We start from the raw sequence: 17,822 nt of genomic DNA, 5'->3' as shown, positions 1-17,822 counted from the left end.
ATTTGGTATTTGGTATTTGGTATTCAGAACTCGATATTCAATGGTCAGGTCTTGAGATTTGGTAGTCCATGTTCGGGACTCGGTATTGGGGACTCGATATTTGATAGTCAAGTCTCGATATTCGGGAGTCCACATTCACAATGTGATATATGATTGTCTGTACTCAATACTCAATATTCAGTATTCAGGACTTGGCACATAATGTTAGGTTAGATATTTGGAAGACTGTATGTCATTTTCATGGAGTTTGGACATCAACATTCTGAACTCAAGGACTAGCACTACTCTCCTCTGCCTCTCTTCAATCTGGTCAGGATGCTGGTGTACACATCAATCTCTGCCATCTTTTCACTGATGCCCTCTTCTTGCTCCTCAACCAATGTCCAGAGGCATTCTCTAAGCCACCTCAGTCCCATCAGTGATGGAACCGAGGTGTTATCCACCTGCTCAGGAAGAATCAGACCATTGTCCTCAACACCACCCTAGAACAGATTAATCATCACTTGAGGAAATTGTTCATAGTTCTTACTAGCCAATGCTGGTAGTGAAAGACACAGCAACCCATTACCTGGTCCCATTGCCATAATTCGTCTGGGATTGCAGTGTCTCTGATCCACCATGCAGTATCATAGCCGGATATAATCCTGGAGGGATCTCCCAGATCTGTGACATCATGGAAGAGACATAAGTGGGATGAAAAGATGTGGTCTGGAACTGTGTTCCAGGTGAGATGGGGAAACAACTGAAGAATATGGGTGACCGGGTTTGGAATGACTGAGATGATGTGCCTTGCAGCTGAGTACTGCAGGATGGGTGTCACAAAAGTCTGTTGGAAATCTCAGCATTGACCACCACAGTTATCAGTCTCTTACAGCAATCTCCCATTGCAGCCCGGCTTTAAAGTGCATGATCCAAGCAGTGGAAGGCTTCTTGGTGTTGGCAGCCTCCATCTGATATTGGGAGATCACTGCTCAGATGTGTGATGCAGCCATTGACATTGTGGCTGCAATATCTGCAAGACCAAGTGTGAGGGGTTGGTATTCATTGCCGGAATCCATGGCATCAGAAGGGGATGCAGGAGGAGTTTGCAATACAGGCATGGCTAATGCAGGAGTATGAAGCTGGGAATCACAATCACAATGCCAGTTGGTTCGGATGTGAAGATATGAGCCACCAGTGGATGGATAAAATTTTCAAACTCCGATGTTTGTTCATCCAGGCATTTCCTGAGACTCAAATGTTTGGGTAGAAGTAGCTGTTTCATATCATTGGCAATAAAGTTCATTCATCTTGAGTGTCTATGAACCTGCTCTGCAGGTCTTGAAATGCTACCTGGGCATCCTGTGCCAGTAATGAATACATTTGGGATTGCCTTCCCAAGTAGCATGAATGACCTGGAAGGTGTTTCACCAATGATTCCCACATCCTGTTGCCCCATTGGGTTGCTTTCCACAAGAAAAAGTTGCATGTCCAATCTATCTCCAATTAGACCAATGTCATTTCTTCCTTCCATCAATCCCGTAGGGCCTTTGCCCGAAGCCAATGAACTCGGTAAACTTCGGATGGGTCCCATCAGCTGAGCATGGGATACGTCAAGCATGCACAAACTCACATTCCTCATTCCATGAGTGATCTGGACCCCCCAGGTCCACATCGACAGACCAGAACCAAGCAAGGGACTCGTTCCACTGACCTCAGGCATTTGGATTGCCGATGGCAGCGCTGATTTTGAGCTGCTCCTGAAGCAGTGGTTTATATGTCTGAAGCTGGTCTTGCCCCGGCTCGAGTTGCATCATTTGCTTCCGGGTCTTTGTATATATACTGGCATGGAGGGACACTGCCTGCTGTACCAACGTCACCTGGGACCAAGCTCGAGTTTTCAGGGCTTGAGATTTGGCCTGCCTGACTGTTGTTTGGAACAGGATCACCTTGTTGCACAAGTGAATCCGGAGGTTGTGAAGGGCATCATTGGCCTGCCCTTCATGAAGCAACATCTCCAGCAGAATCAGATCCTCCACCATACAGCGTCTGCTTCAATCTACCCCAAGGTTTGATGGCAATGGGATGACAGTGAGCTCAGGGGAGTTTGCCCATGTATCAGATGTGTCCATGAAATCTGCCGGGTCATTGTCAAGATCATCGAGAATGTCTACGTTCAAGTCATCAGGATCATCATCTGCATCAAATCCCTCTCCCAGGTGCATAAGAGCAGACCGAGTGAATCCATCTATCTGGCCTTGGAGACAATCGCATTGCCAGGCAATGTCTAATCTCTGTGTCTCTGTAGTTCTTCTTCCAATTCTTCAGAGCTTGACGACCAATGCAATTTGAGCCTCTTCAATTGCCAACCCCATTGATATCCATGTTGCCACTGATCTGCGAGCGGGTGCTGCATTACAGGCATTACCCTCCTCCAGCAGTCTAAGCTTGATCTCCTTTTTGCTTGGTGCTGAGTGCAACAATCAATTCTGACTTCGATGTAGCCAAAGTCAACTTACCCTTCTTTATATTAATCTCATATACAGTGGCTCAAAAAACTGTCCACATGTTTTGACATTTTTCACTATCTATGATATTGTGTGAGAACAAACAAATGCGTCAAGGACATGGTTATACCACATTGTAGTATGGCTTCAGGGCTTTCATTTGAGCGCTACACCGTGGGAATCAGAGGAGATATGGTGGAGATACAAGGCTTACAAAATCATGACTCATGTGGACAGTTTTTTGAGCACATATTAAAACTATATAAATCATCATTTATGACACCATAACAATCATGCCACCATTAAATAAATTATAAAATGGTGTCATTATGTCATTTTAAAACCATATCTAACTATACAAACCAAAAATTTCCATATGTCATGGTTATATTCACCATGAAAGCCACCCCCCCTGCTCAAATGGATAATATCCTCTCTCTTTCCTATTCTGGCCTCTCTGCTTGTCAAATTTCCTCTAGAACTGGAGTATCCAAGTCCACTGTGGCCAAGTTCATCAAAGAAAGTCACAGACAAGGAAAACTTCTGTGAAGGGTGTCCATCCAAGCTCACCTCTACTGATAGGAGGGCTATTATTCAACATATCACTACAGGAAAGGCTGATAATGCTGTCCAGGTCACCTATTACATCAATTCCACCATCACATTCCCTGTCTCTTCACACACTGTGAGAAACATTCTCAAGACAGCTCATCTCAGGTCAGTAACAAGGAAGAAAAGGCTCTCCTCTCTATCACACATATGCAGAGAGGACTAGCACCCTTCTTGTTTCACATATATACCTTGCCATCTGACCCAATCCTATTTATTGTGGTCTTATATGATCATATAACATGCTTCCAGTCCATGTAATCCAATTCTGATGGGCTAAGGCAAAGGTTAGTCATCTCTGCATATGTGTGATAGAGAGGAGAGCCTTTTCTTCCTTGTTACTGACCTGAGATGAGCTGTCTTGAGAATGTTTCTCACAGTGTGTGAAGAGACAGGGAATGTGATGGTGGAATTGATGTAATAGGTGACCTGGACAGCATTATCAGCCTTTCCTGTAGTGATATGTTGAATAATAGCCCTCCTATCAGTAGAGGTGAGCTTGGATGGACGCCCTTCACAGAAGTTTTCCTTGTCTGTGTGACTTTCTTTGATGAACTTGGCCACAGTGGACTTGGATACTCCAGTTCTAGAGGAAATTTGACAAGCAGAGAGGCCAGAATAGGAAAGAGAGAGGATATTATCCCTTTGAGCAGGGGGGGTGGCTTTCATGGTGAATATAACCATGACATATGGGAATTTTTGGTTTGTATAGTTAGATATGGTTTTAAAATGACATAATGACACCACTTTATAATTTATTTAATGGTGGCATGATTGTTATGGTGTCATAAATGATGATTTATATAGTTTTAATATGTGCTCAAAAAACTGTCCACATGAGTCATGATTTTGTAAGCCTTGTATCTCCACCATATCTCCTCTGATTCTCACGATGTGGTGCTCAATCCAAAGCCCTGAAGCAGCACTACAATATGGTATTAGCATGTCACTGAGGTCTTTATGTATTCTCACACAATATTGTAAATAGTAAAAAATGCAAAAACATGTGGACAGTTTTTTGAGCCACTGTACATCCATTGCCACAGGATCATTTATTCTGCTGGACTGAGTGATCCTCTCGCTGGCTAACCATTCTTTCTTTGAAGCTGTGGGCACTGCTTCATTGAGTCTGTTGAAAGCCTTTTCATTTTCGGCAATGCCATTCTTTGCCTGCTTGTATTTATGGCAAAGAGTCCTTTTCATGCAGATCATCTTGCAGAAATTGGAATCGTTCATCTGATAATCAAGACATTCCTTTTGATGTGGGGATGACATTCCCTGAGCAGCAGGGGAAATCAGGTTGAGACACGACCATAGGGTCTCCATGATCTCACCATCGATCTGACCGATGCCTTCAATAAAATTCGACACATATCGGACATAGCAGCTGTCCTGATGTCTGTGGACATGCCACAACCCAATTCCAGGAATGATGGTCAATTCCAGAACCATTTCGAGAAATTGGCTTTGATCCACCTGAACCCGAAAGTGCTTGTTGTATTGACAGTTGATGTCATAGAAGGTGACAGCCCTGGTTATGCCTTCCATATTGTGCTGGACAGCCTCGCAAAGGGCATAATCCATGTTCATTTGTCTGCAAATGATGCACTGTTAACTCGTTAATGTAGAATGGCATGGTTGGCTTGCCTTTCGCCTTTCTGAAAATCTACCATCGAGTGAGGGACAAAGCAACTGTGTCGGGCACAGGCAACTCCCCTGATTCCTGTGGACTCCAGCTTGTGCTGAGCCGCATTTGCTTGATTCACCGCCCGGTGATTGTTGCAGCTTGATTTTTCCAATGTGTCAGCAGCCTCCACAAGATGGGTTTTATACCTGTCCTTTCCCACCATGAATCCCAACCCATCGGAAAGCCACACTTCATCAAATGGCTTGATGGGATGCAGGTGTTCTGCTTTGAAATTTCTGTCCATAACAAATGACCAGGTGTATTTCCAGCTTGGAGTCGTTATTATAGCTGAGGTGACTTTGGTATCAAACTAGACTCACTCATCAAGTGATTCATCCCCTGACAAGGATATGTTAATCCCAGGCTGAGGACATGCAGGGCAAAACAATGCAAGATCTCCTGCATTTGGGTTGTTGGAACAATGGCCAAATCCATGCCATTTCATGGCCTTCAACTGCCTCCACTGTTGAGTGACTCTCATGAGCTCTCTGTATCAGTCCTTGCCATGTGCTGTGTCAATATAATGTCCTTTAGATGTTGGAGATTTGGCATTACCAGAACAAGATGTGGAAACATGCTCGAGGTCATTCGCTGGAGCTTGCTGTAATAGTTCATCGCCAAGGTGCTGCATTCAAGGTTGTCCAATAGAAAATCATCGAGCACCCTGAAGGTGAACAAAGTCTTTGGCTTGTTAAATGATGCGGGGAAAAATCCATGTCGAAACATTTGAATGTCTGGACTCATGGCATTTGGACAATCACAGCATCAAACCTTGAGATGATGAACTCTGGACTTGTCAATGATGACCATGATATTTTCCTTTGGCTGGAACTTGGGTCCCAACACAGATGGTTGATCATCAGGCTCAAGCTGGTCTTCATGCTTGTCTTCTTCGAACAAAACCCACCTATCTGTGAGGACTGGACATTGTTTGCCATCATGACTGAAGTGTATGACAAGTCTGACATGGGCAAGACAACTCTGCTCAAAGAATTGACCATTCCATTGACTGATCCAGTGGAAAGGATTGCAATGATGTTGACTTCTGCAACAGCCAGTGCAATATAGTGGCTCCCCAAGACAATCTTGACATTTGTAGACCCCATCCTGGTTGCAGATGACGCATCTCCTATCTTCTGGTGGAGCTTCTTGATCCAGGAGGTGATGCAGATATGATTCCTGCCTTGGCAGCCATTGCCTGAGGTAGTCATTCTGACTCTGCATTTTTTATGCTTAGCTATCATTTGAATGACAATCCAACATTTTACATGAACTTGCCATGGTTTTTGGGAGTTGCAAAGGCTCAAATGAGCCTTGGTCATGCTTGTAAGCATTGTCAGGAAAGTCTTCCCAAGGAGGTGGTGCCTTAACAGGCTGAAGTGTTGGTGATTCTGGGGGAGAGTCAGGCATGGACCTGTAGGCATGTTGTTTTGTGCTTGCAAGTGGGACCTTGACCCAAGTTTTCCTACCCTTGCTGCCCCTTGCTTCTACCCTGTGGGATTTTTGCAGTGGGGTGCATCTACCTATCTTCATCTTATTTTCTGATGTTGCAAGCAAAGCATTAGCTCAGGAAGGTTGAATGAATTGTTGTTGCAATATGATGTTATGCAGTCTTGATGCATCATTACAAATTCATTTCCACTAATGGCATTGCATCCAATATGGGTCAATTAACCAACTGTTAGGCTTTGCTCAAAGTTCAACTTGTCACCATTATTACTTTCACCTTGCTTATCCTCAGCCCATTCTGCAATCTCATTCACCATGGCAAGATCAGGTCACTCCACTCAGTTGACTTCTGGAAGACATAGGGCATGTCAACCACAGACACAGAAGCTCACGGAAAACAAAATTTCAGAGTTGAAGAACTACCTTCCTGAGTGGACTTTGGCAAAACAGAAAGAGAAGCGAGCAGTTTTCACTGCCATAGCTAGGGCTGCCAGGTTATTTGCTCCTAAGGTTGACCAAGCACAATGGAAGAAGAGGAAGCAGGTGATTCATCCTCGCTGTGTTGACAAACTAAAATTTTAATATCTTATTCTTCCATCAATGCTCAGATATACAAGACTTGGTTGTTCAACAACAGGAAAAAGAAGGAAAGGAAGGACATGATAAAGTATGGGAGGAAATGGATGCCTAGGATGGTGATCTACCAGTGGAACTGGGAAGAGGTGCTAAAGAGGATCGAGGACGAGTCTGGGGCAAAGCCAGGAGGTCCCGGTATGTTCAAGCATTACCAGGCGGCCATGAAGAGAGTCATGGCTGAATTGTCCAATGACGAGTTGGAGAAGGCAAAGGAAACAGCTGAAGAATGGTCTAACAACTTTCCTCCTCCCGAGATACAGGCACAAGTCACTCGTAAGAAGGGACCTGCATATATAGAGTACTTTTTGAAGGAGATGTGGAGGCAATGCAGGATGAGAGTGTTTGTGATGTTGGCTTGGAAGAATGAACAGGGAGAGGTGCTGTTCGGGATGTAAGTGAAATGTGTTGGCCATCGCAGATCTTCAATCTCAATTTATGTCATGCAGGCATGATGATAATGAGGCATTAGGAGATGGGGACAGCTTCATGAAGATGAAGGACTGGGAGGACATTGAGCTGGTTTGGCAGGAGTACGTGCAGGAACAGTTCAGTAAGTGTTTTAACTCTGGCTACTAGAAGGAATTTGTTGATCATCGTGATGATAGGTGCCGGGGCACAGGATGGAGGATGACAGATGAAGGGAGGTCGAAAAAGAATCAGAAAGCCTGCTTTCAAACTGGAAACTGATGGAGATGGGATGCCATTGCTTCCGGACATCACTGAAACGAAACTCAAGGAGAAGAAGGCCATAGTGAGGGCATTTCTTACATTGCACTATTGTGAGTCTATCGTCGCAACACCCAAGAATTTGTTGAATGCATGGACACAGGGATCTGTTCCAGGAGTGACAAGGCAGTCATGCCATGGAGCGCCATCATACAAAGTCAGGATGACTTTGTGGCAAGGAAGTATGTTCCGGCAGATGTGGACTTGAAGGAGCCTTCCAAGTTGCAAAATTGGGACACTATGGCCTTACTCAATTTCTGGCATGCTCAGCAGGAGAAAGGCGAAGGACCAACATTCCTGTTCAAAGCATGGAAGAACAAAGACAGAGACATGGTAGCATTGGTTGTGTCCAGGAATTCACCTTCTCATTGGACTCATAAAGTCAGAAAGCAGATGATCCAAAGGCCTCGGAATTCATCAACTGACACCAAGAGCGATCCCAGGAGTAATCCCGAGAGTGACTCTCATCACATGGAGGATGATGTTGATGATGATGCAGCCAATGGTAGATCCCCACAAAAGAGACCCAGAAGAGACCCAGATCCTTCAACAGCACCTGAAGGGACAGCAGTCCCACATGCAATTCCAAAGCCTCACCTGGTCAAGCCAGCGAAAACTGGTGCACTGCTGACATCACAAATGGGTGACCTCCTGGCTGGGTTGACTGACAGAGTCACTGGCAATGTTGAGGAGGATGTTGGAATGGAAGGAGGGCACACGTCTCCAGTGCCAAAAAACATGTGGGGAAAAAAACCAGTGATTGAGCCATCGGCAAGGACAACCCGGAGTAAATCAACTCAACAGCCATCAGACAATACCTCTCAAGTGACAAGAGCAAGGGGAAAGAAGTAATGGACTGATACTACACTGCCTGCCTTTATGTACATGTCAATATTATTCAATCTTCATGGCTCAGGAGTCCTGGGTGTTGAACATGGAAGTGTAAGTCTCACTTTGGCTCACTGAGTCCTGAGTGTCAAACACCAAAGTTAAATTCTCACTGTCCAGAGGATCGCCGAGTCCTGAGTTTGATTCAAAGATCAAATTCAGGACTCGGCGATCCTCTGGACAGTGAGAATTTAACTTCAGTGTTTGACACTTGGGACTTGGTGAGCCAAAGTGAGACTTAAACTTCCATGTTTGATACCTGGGACTCCTGAGCCTCCAGAACTCAATTGGAAATGGAAGAGGAATGCATCGCAAATTCAGAAGTTTACATGTGGTTTGACTACTATCAAACATTCGGTACTTTACATTTGAATCTGATCTTCAAACTGATTGATCAGTGAATCTACTACCTTGAGCATTTCAATGCTCATCCGTTGGGCTCTTTGCAACCTCTGGAGGTCCGCATCAGCTCTTCTGAGTTTGTTGGAAGTTTCTGCCCAAGCCATCCGGAAGGGTTGCTTGGCCTTGAGTAGCAGTGGAATGGAAGGATCAGGAAGATTCCCGGTACAGTGTTTGTAATCACCAAGTTGATCTTGAACGGATTGCACTTGCAGACAAATTAGCACAGAGATAAATGATCTGCTTGGTCAGATACTCACACCCAGTGTGTTCATATGACCTGAATGGTCAGAACTCCCAGGCCATCAAACATAAATCTTTGTTAGTGAGCTCTGGCTGCTCTGACTGAAGTTCGTTAGAGGTGTCATCCACTTGGGAGATACAATAAGCATCTATAATCCTCTGGAATGAATGGACTCACATGACATAGATGCTTCTGATGCAGCCAGAACATCAATCTTAGGATTGGCAGAATCCAGCAACTCATCCACATCAATGATATCATCCTCAGGCCCGAGGTACAAGTCTGGATTGATGAGAAAACCTGGATGATCAGCTTGAGCTGGAGGTGATTGATCTGCAAGGGGTTAGTGAGCATGCATGGTGATCCTCGATCCTAATGAATGGATCAACTCGCCGGGTATTGCAGCCAAGACATCTGGTGATCCAGATGACGGAGAATCATATTCTATGTCATCATCCGGCCCTAGGTATAGATCATCTAAGGGATATCCAGTAAATAGATAAGGCATGATAAAAATACAACACACCTAGTGATGCCTGGGACACAGTGGACTCATCCACATCCATTGAATTGTAGTTGGTCACTGGAGGGTCATTGAATCAAATGGCTGACTGTGGACTCATGTTGTGTGGGGAACTTACTGATTTGTTGACTGATAATTGAAAAAACTTCGAAGTTCAACACAAAACTGGCAATTGCCAGAAATTGAACTGGGACCAAACAAAGACAAACAATCAATGATTTTATCAATCATCCATCAAATGTGTTGTTTCTTTTGAAACTTCATCCTTGTGATAACTGATTTCAACCCTATTTGAAGACCTTTAAATCTCTCAACTCAATCATCATGTCCACTCCAGTTGACAACTCTTTGACTGGTCTCAAGGCATCCACTGCCCAGATCATGGCCATCATCAGCAGCGCCTGGCAGATTCCCCTAGGTAACAGCCACTTTTCTCTGACAACACAGGTCAGTTCACTTGTGGTATGTAGCTTTCTTTTTTCTTTTCTTTTTCTCTCTCTAACATCCAGGCAGGCTCAAGTGATCAAGGACTATGGGTCTGGACCCCTGCCTGGCATTGTGCTTTCATGCTCCAAGGAGCTATTGTGTATCCAGGGCATGACTCCCCAGGTCTGGCCCAACTGGCACAACATCAGGTACAACAATCCCCATCTCTTGACACATGTCTGGCACCCTAAGCTCCTCACCTGGAAGGCCTTAGGTGACCATACCTTTGATCTCCCAGTTGCTGCTCCTCCCTCCACAGGTCCGATTCCAGTGGACCTTCCCTCCCCACCCATCTGTGCCAGCAATGTCACTGGTCCCTCCACCGGCACCACCACCGAGTTCTGGGACAAGGGGAAAGGTAAGGCCATTGATGCTGACCTGGAGCCCAAGGTGGAAGGGAGCTGGAAGAGGAAGTCTCCCATGATTTCAGGACTCTCCTCCCAACTGCCAAAGTCTGCAATGAAGACTTGCAAGCATGCAAAGTCCTCTCGCTGGGTGACGTCCAAGCCCCTAGTGGACTCAGAAGATGAGGAAGACGTGGGTATTCAGGTATGTCATCTGGTTTGTCTTTGACTTGGCTCACAGTTTCTTGTAGCCATTGTTGGGTGGAGTGCTGGAAGTCATCCTTCCCCAGCTCTCCAATTCGCCTAGATCACCCTGGGTTCTGACCAAAAAGCCCTTTGGCCCCACTACAGTAAGTCACATTTATGCATCTGGGACTCAGGTGTATGCTCACACTGTACCAGGTGATTGCCAGCAGTCACCTGGCGGTCATCAAGCCCTCCCAGCTGACTCCCAAAAGCCTGGTGGAGGCACCCCCAGTCATCAATGGAGGTGATATTCTCATTCCCGGACCAGTGAGTACTTTGATTTATTTGAAAGTGTCCATTCACTAACACAATCCACAGAACAACCCATGCCAGGCTTGCACCAAGCTAAAGTGGCCCTGCACAACTCAGTTGGACAAGAGGACTGGGAATCCATGCATGTTGTGTGTCCGCTGCACAACAAAGAAGGTCAAGTGCATCCCAGCGACTATGGGTACCCCGCCGAAATGTGTTTGTGGGTCCTCTACCACCTGGAACACAAGGTCCAGGACGCCCTCCAAGGCTCCCTCCAAAGCTCCCCCCACCTCCCAATCCAAGGCCCAGACTCGCAGTCAGTCTCGTGGCAAGTCCAGAACTCTGGGTGTCACTGCTGTGACAACCCCCAAGACCCAGACGCATGGTCGCAGCAAGACCATCACTGCCATCAAGGCACCCGCACCTGCACCAGCTCATAAGTCACCCAAGTTTTGTTTCATCACCATCTGACCATTATTTTCCCTTGTAGCACCTCCATCTTCGAGTTTGGCAGTCCCTGCTCCAGCACCCAGTCTGGCAGTCCCTGCTCCAGCACTTGACCTGCCCATGCCGGATCTCCATGCCATGGCAATTGTGATTCAGGATGGCACAGCTCGCATCACCATTCTTGAGGCTCGTGTGGCAGAGCAGGATGGTAAGATTGATACCCTGCAACACCTCCATGAAGGCCTTAGGTGCGAAATTGTCAACTGGCACCCTGCATTCCCACTTCCCGAACCTCTGGCCAATGCAACATCCTTGTTGCTTGATCAATCCATCCCCCTGACCATGTCACCATCTGCATCTGCACTCCCCCCTCTCATTGATCTCTTGATTGGAGAGATGATGCCCACACCCCCAAAATTTGAGGATGCCTCTGCCATTGAGGGCCTCCTGTTTGAGTACAACCGGGTTGTTCAACCAGAGGTTCCAGATACATCCAGCGAAATTGTGGACCTGGGTAATCCGGGCAACCTGGTCCCAGAATATGATTCTTCCAATGACATGGATGTTGAGGTTGAAGTGTCTTCTGAGGAGGTTGACATGGCTACATAATTGCATAGTGATAGACATATGTACAAGTTTTCCAATGAATGTTACCTCTGCCAGTCCATTTATTCAATCACTGAGTCTCAAGTACTGAGTAGTGAAACCTGAAAGTTAGAAACAAAGATTGAAACTCAAAACCCAACAGTCGTAACAATGTATGAGTTTCAAGTTTTGAGTCTCAAATCACTGAGTCCCAAGTCCCGAAACCCAAACATTGAAGCCCAACACCCGAAACTTGAAAGTTGTACCAATATCTGAATTTCAAGTTTCAAGTTTCAAGACTTGAATCACTGAGTCCTGAAACCTGAAGCCCAACACCCGAAACTTGAAAGTTGTAAAAATGTATGAGTTTCAAGTTTCAAGTTTGAAAATCAATACTCAAAACTCATACATTTTTACAACTTTCAAGTTTTGGGTGTCGGGTTTCGGGACTCGGTGATTTGAGTCTCGAAACTCGAAAGTTGTAAAAATGTATGAGTTTTGAGTATTGATTTTCAAACTCGAAACTTGAAACTCATACATTTTTACAACTTTCAAGTTTCAGGTGTCGGGCTTCAGGTTTCGGGACTTGGTGATTTGAGTCTTGAAACTCAAAACTCGAAATTCAGATATCAGTATGACTTTCAAGTTTCAGGTGTCGGGTTTCAATGTTCAGGACTTGGGACTCGGTGATTTGAGTCTTGAAACTCGAAACTTGAAACTTGAAATTCAGATATTGGTATGACTTTTGAGTATTGAATCACCAAGTCCTGAAGTCCAACTACCAACACAACTTCAGGTGTCGGCATTTGGTATGCAGGCCTCAGTGATTCAAGACAGGAAACTTGACAGTCATACAAATGTTTGAGTTTTGAGTTTTGAGTTTTGATGTTGGTGTTTTGAAGTTTTGGGTTTTGGGTTTCGATGGTCAGGGTTCGATGTTTGGGTTTTGGGACTTGGTACTCACTGTGTTGACTTTGATCAACGTTGACAGGATCTGAGTCTGAATGTCATTGATGACTCAGATCAAAACTAGTGCAACAGCATTGCTCATATGTCCATATAGTATACCAATACCTTGGCCCATATGTCTAAATGATATGTATTTGGGCATACCCATTTATCTAATATACCCTACGTCAGCCCACCCGTATATATAATACATATTTCCTGCCCCATCAGCCCACCCATCTATCTAATATACCCTACGTTGGCCCACCTGTATATATAATACATATTTCCCCACCCCATCAGCCCACCCATCTATCTAATATACCCTACATTGACCCACCCATTTATATGACATCCCCCTCCGTCGGCCCACCCATCTATCTAATATACCCTACATCAGCCCACCCGTCTATCTAATATAACCCCCACCTCGGCCCACCTGTCTACAAATAATACTAATACATTGGCCCACCCATCTATATAATAATATCTACCATACATCTCTCTTCAGCCCAGCTGTCTATAATATATGTCTATCCTACTCTACATATTGCCCAGATGGGCCCACCCATCTCCATTGGTAATAATATTTCTTCTGGCCCATCTGCCATCATTTTTATAACATTGGCATAGATGGGCCCACCCATCCCCATCGGAAATAATATCCCTCCCAGCCCACCCATCAACATCAAGGATATACATAACATTGGCCCATAGTCCGCTGGCCTGTCTTATACAGGATATTATGTAGGTCAGGTGACCTGTATAATACGGAGTTTGTCACTGAAGGGGCTCTACTTTAAGATAGAAGCACTCCTTCTGTCTTAGCCTACACTGAACACTTGACTTATTGTCTTGCGTAGAATCTTGGCAGAGGTCCTGACTCTTATTGAGTCATCTGTTATTAGAACTATCCTAGTTCATAACAGAAGGTGGTCACAAATTCAATGAAGATAAAAAACAATGACTCCAGGTCATCACTTGCTGTGTGTTGGATCTTTGCACCCTTTGCAATACCCTCCTGGAGAAGATGAATTGACATATAGGGCCATACCCTTCAGATAACATGCTCAGCCATGTGCCATGCTGTGAAAATTGTAAGTATCACTTACCATGCCCTCTGAAGGAACACTAACAGTGCCTTCCGCAATCATGCGAGCATGATCAAAGTCAATAAAATAACCTTGTCCATCATGGATGATAAAATTATTTGGACTCAAGTCTCTGTGGAGGACGTGACTTGTGAGCATTAAACTATAAGCTAAACACTGATGGGTCAGTCTCAGGATTCAATTTCAACACACTTGAGACTCACCTGAGACAAAGTCATGGAAGGCTCTCAACAGCTCAAGCTTTGAGGAGTAGAGCACAAGTGGTTCTCCACAGGGGGTCAACAGAAGGTGCTGGTGGAATCTGCGAATAAACCCAGAGGTACAAACACCATGGGAAGCTCGAATATGATATGTGCAGTCTGGCTCCCCATCATAGAGGACATTCCAATGGGCCACAAGCTTGACTACATTTGGGATTCCTTCAACCATCTTGAGAATGGTCACCTCGTGGTTTTTCTTGTCCTCAGCGACCCAACAGTCTTTGAGTGCATACTCCATCCCATCTGAGGTCTGAACACGAGAACAAATGGTACCACAAGAAAAGAAACCTTGGCTTTGCCAAAGCATGCTCATGATTGATAGATGGGATTTACAAGTGACTTGCAAAACTGTTATAATATTTGGTACTTTTTCAGTGTACACAATATAGCGCCTATGCACGTGGGAATCATGCTTAGTGTTGGTGGGGGCGTGTGAACTACAAACCCTTGGCTACAGACTGACACTTGGACCACGTGATTTGGCCAAGGGGATGTGAAGATATGCCTATTTTAAGACAGAGATACCATTGTAACAGTTTTGCAGCTGTTGATATAGATGGTGGGATCTTGGTCAAATCAGAGGATGGTTACTGTTATTTGCTTATACAAATAGAAATATACATAAAAATATTATGTCTGAGTTTGAAATTGCTCCCATGCTTCTTTATTCCCAACCATTGCTACTATTTCCTTAGGAGAATGCTTATACTCTGCAAGTCTCCTTTTGACAAGGTGCCAGAGATATTCCAATGGGTTAAGGTCAGGAGATTGTGCAGACCACATCATAGTCCTAAATTCCTGCCCATCTAGTCACTTCTTGACCTTTTTGCAGGTATGCTTAGGGTCATTGTCTTGCTGAAAGATGACATCAGAAGCATTATGATTATAAAACTCCAGGAAATTCTGAAGTTTATCCTTCAAAATTTGAAGGTAAAGATCTCCACCCATTCTACCATCAATCTTAGCAGCATAGCCAGCTTCTTCACAGGTCATACAGCCCCATATCATCACAGAACTTCCATTAAACTTGATAGTTCCTTATACCAATCTGTCACTATGCCTCTCTCCTGACTTTTTCCAAGCCCATTTGCAACCATCTGACCCTAGGTGATTAATTTTGGTTTCATCAGACCATATGACCAACTTCCAGTCCTCTAAAGTCCAATTTTTGTGAGTATAGGCAAAGTCTAAGTGTGCTTTGCAATATTTTGCAGACAGTAGAGTGTTTGGACTTGACTACAGCCCTCATCATAGCTTTTTCAGGTAGCAGAAAGTGGTGCTTGGGTTGGGGGGCTAATTGACAATATTTGAAAAAGATTTGAGCACTTGGATAGCAGTTTCTGCCTGCTGAGTGAAGATGAAACAAATAGGATGACAAATATTGACTGAGGAAAGCTTGGTTGAATGATCACCAGTCAACTTTTGCAAGTAGGAACACTCTTTTTAATGAAGCTTGGAGATAGTAGTAGTGCTGACACCAGTTGTGGAGGCAATAGAGTGAATAGAATGACCAGCATTAAGCTAAAAGAGAATGGTATTCTTTTGAGTAGTAGAGAGAGATCCCATGGTGGTAATGATTAAAAATAAAGAAGCATGGGAGCAATTTCAAACTCAGACATAATATTTTTATGTATATTTCTATTTGTATAAGCAAATAACAGTAACCATCCTCTGATTTGACCAAGATCCCACCATCTATATAACAGCTGCAAAACTGTTACAATGGTATCTCTGTCTTAAAATAGGCATATCTTCACATCCCCTTGGCCAAATCACGTGGTCCAAGTGTCAGTCTGTAGCCAAGGGTTTGTAGTTCACACGCCCCCACCAACACTAAGCATGATTCCCACGTGCATAGGCACTATATTGTGTACACTGAAAAAGTACCAAACATTGTAACAGTTTTGCAAGTCACTGTATCATGGTTTTCTATCCAGCCTATGGCATTCTGCCGCAGATCGGCATGCAAGCCCTTGCAGGTAGGATCGCACATATGCATTGTGGGATTGTACCCGAGGTTGTTGCTGTGTGTGAGTGTTAAGGTGTTTAAAACCTCAAGAAGACACACAGGATTTTTGAGGATATTGATGGGGTGTGAAATGATCAGACCTGAGTGGTCAAAGTAGTGAAGGCGAAGCAGGTTATTGGTGATAGTAAAAATCAAGATGAACTGGTGCCAAGGATGCTCTTGCATCAACAGGTACCCTTTAGTGCTGCTACCATAATACAAAGGTATGGATGAGCCGAGTTTGCTTTCTGTGTGCTCCATGCATGTAATAATATTGCACCATCATAATGAGACGTTGTGTAGATTGCAATCCACCAGAATAACATCTGGCTTCTGCGCATTGGTGTCATCCAGGACAGGAGTATTACAGAATTGGGAGGACCAAATATGCATCAGCAGGCCACCAATAATGTTCATGGCACAAAAGGGGAATGCAGCTGAGGGATTAGGGAAAATTTTCTTGTACATCATGTGCATGGCAGCTTGCAAGATGTTGAAGAGGAGGGTCCACTTGCCCTCTGTTGTCACTGATGCCTGAGGCTGCTTGTTGGGGTGCTTGTTGTCATATCCTTTGGCACCAAAGCTCTTGTCGGTTTCAGGCATTGTGAAAGACAAATCCAATATCTCCACTTCTGTATTGGTCAATGTGGCCAACACCATGCTCATCTGTGTGTGTGTGGTTGTGACTTTTGTGCCCTCCCTGCCTTTTGTCCCTGTCCCTTCTGTACCTGCACCTTCTTCTTCTGTTTTCTGGAGTCTACCAACAACTTAGGCTGGACATTCCTGTCATCGAACAGCCATTCTGCATTTGTGCCATGGCATGCAGCAGGTTGAAAGATAGACCCACTCTTAACCCTCTTCCCTCCTTGCCCAGACTTGAAATAGAAAATTTTGCTGAGAGATGCTAGAGTGAAATCAGTCTGTAAGATAAGGGTATCCATAACAGACTTGGCATCTTTGGGGAGTGATTTTTCTTCCCATAAGACAGTACTGATGAATTCTTCCTCCAAGAGCTTATCCATAGCAATCTTGTTCTGAGGTTCAGGGAGTGCATTGTAGGTACTGACTGATCCATAGAGGCATTTACAATAAGAAGTTGTGCTCACTAGTTGTGGCAGTGGCATCATGGGAGTGGTTGGTAGTCAAGTGGAGTAGTTGAATGGTTGAGAACATCTCACTAATTTTGGAAACACTTCTGTGTGCCATGTATGGGTAGTCTTAGGGTTGGCACTAGGATGCACAAGTGAAGGAGAGGAAACTCGGAAAATTTAATATATTTGTTCAAGATGACTATGCAAATGACACAACAGGCTACTAAGTGAGTGGGTGAATGTGCGCAGTGCTTTCTGGCCCCAATCAGAGATCTAACCAAGAGAAAAAGGTGAGCTGCAAATCCCTGAGAAGTTAGGAGTCAATAACAACACATCGCAGCAAAGTCGCAGAAACCCAGACAGGTAGGAGGAAGTGACTGCTTACAGGAAGGACAG

The 17,822-nt window shown here is 44.6% G+C and overlaps 8 protein-coding genes across 8 annotated transcripts; 3 read left to right on the top strand and 5 right to left on the bottom strand.

The window, feature by feature from the left end:
• Window positions 1–3,872: 3,872 nt before the first annotated feature.
• Window positions 3,873–5,544, bottom strand: BJ212DRAFT_1285564 (uncharacterized protein; the record flags this gene model as incomplete). The annotated part of the gene is made up of 4 exons (XM_041331893.1): window positions 3,873–4,703; window positions 4,766–5,051; window positions 5,103–5,266; window positions 5,338–5,544. Coding segments are annotated over 4 exons (1,488 nt in total), but the record flags the coding sequence as incomplete, so codon positions are not given.
• A 159-nt stretch (window positions 5,545–5,703) lies between these two features.
• On the bottom strand, window positions 5,704–5,880 carry BJ212DRAFT_1214737 (uncharacterized protein; the record flags this gene model as incomplete). The annotated part of the gene is made up of 1 exon (XM_041329285.1): window positions 5,704–5,880. A coding segment is annotated over one exon (177 nt), but the record flags the coding sequence as incomplete, so codon positions are not given.
• A 666-nt stretch (window positions 5,881–6,546) lies between these two features.
• On the top strand, window positions 6,547–7,498 carry BJ212DRAFT_1487257 (uncharacterized protein; the record flags this gene model as incomplete). Its single annotated transcript, XM_041341257.1, has 4 exons — window positions 6,547–6,774; window positions 6,840–7,258; window positions 7,314–7,417; window positions 7,473–7,498. The coding sequence occupies 4 exons, from the start codon at window positions 6,547–6,549 to the stop codon at window positions 7,496–7,498; spliced, it is 777 nt and encodes a 258-aa protein (XP_041186389.1).
• A 66-nt stretch (window positions 7,499–7,564) lies between these two features.
• Window positions 7,565–8,445, top strand: BJ212DRAFT_1487256 (uncharacterized protein; the record flags this gene model as incomplete). Its single annotated transcript, XM_041341256.1, has 2 exons — window positions 7,565–7,646; window positions 7,697–8,445. 2 exons carry the CDS (start codon window positions 7,565–7,567, stop codon window positions 8,443–8,445), a joined length of 831 nt encoding a protein of 276 aa, XP_041186388.1.
• A 723-nt stretch (window positions 8,446–9,168) lies between these two features.
• BJ212DRAFT_1487255 (uncharacterized protein) lies at window positions 9,169–9,690 on the bottom strand (the record flags this gene model as incomplete). The annotated part of the gene is made up of 3 exons (XM_041341255.1): window positions 9,169–9,251; window positions 9,302–9,457; window positions 9,651–9,690. The coding sequence occupies 3 exons, from the start codon at window positions 9,688–9,690 to the stop codon at window positions 9,169–9,171; spliced, it is 279 nt and encodes a 92-aa protein (XP_041186387.1).
• Window positions 9,691–9,971: 281 nt separating this feature from the next.
• Window positions 9,972–12,031, top strand: BJ212DRAFT_1487254 (uncharacterized protein; the record flags this gene model as incomplete). Its single annotated transcript, XM_041341254.1, has 6 exons — window positions 9,972–10,109; window positions 10,161–10,682; window positions 10,729–10,827; window positions 10,880–10,990; window positions 11,042–11,429; window positions 11,466–12,031. The coding sequence occupies 6 exons, from the start codon at window positions 9,972–9,974 to the stop codon at window positions 12,029–12,031; spliced, it is 1,824 nt and encodes a 607-aa protein (XP_041186386.1).
• A 1,901-nt stretch (window positions 12,032–13,932) lies between these two features.
• BJ212DRAFT_1487253 (uncharacterized protein) lies at window positions 13,933–14,640 on the bottom strand (the record flags this gene model as incomplete). Its single annotated transcript, XM_041341253.1, has 3 exons — window positions 13,933–14,010; window positions 14,068–14,216; window positions 14,271–14,640. 3 exons carry the CDS (start codon window positions 14,638–14,640, stop codon window positions 13,933–13,935), a joined length of 597 nt encoding a protein of 198 aa, XP_041186385.1.
• Window positions 14,641–16,617: 1,977 nt separating this feature from the next.
• Window positions 16,618–17,357, bottom strand: BJ212DRAFT_1304746 (uncharacterized protein; the record flags this gene model as incomplete). Its single annotated transcript, XM_041333667.1, has 2 exons — window positions 16,618–17,001; window positions 17,064–17,357. 2 exons carry the CDS (start codon window positions 17,355–17,357, stop codon window positions 16,618–16,620), a joined length of 678 nt encoding a protein of 225 aa, XP_041186384.1.
• Between the last annotated feature and the right edge of the window lie 465 nt (window positions 17,358–17,822).

Source organism: Suillus subaureus, assembly GCF_016647635.1.
Source record: "Suillus subaureus strain MN1 chromosome Unknown BJ212scaffold_74, whole genome shotgun sequence".
In the NCBI taxonomy this organism is placed as follows: Eukaryota; Fungi; Basidiomycota; class Agaricomycetes; order Boletales; family Suillaceae; genus Suillus; species Suillus subaureus.
Note: the sequence above shows the minus strand (reverse complement) of the source record. Positions and strands in the feature narration are given on the sequence as shown.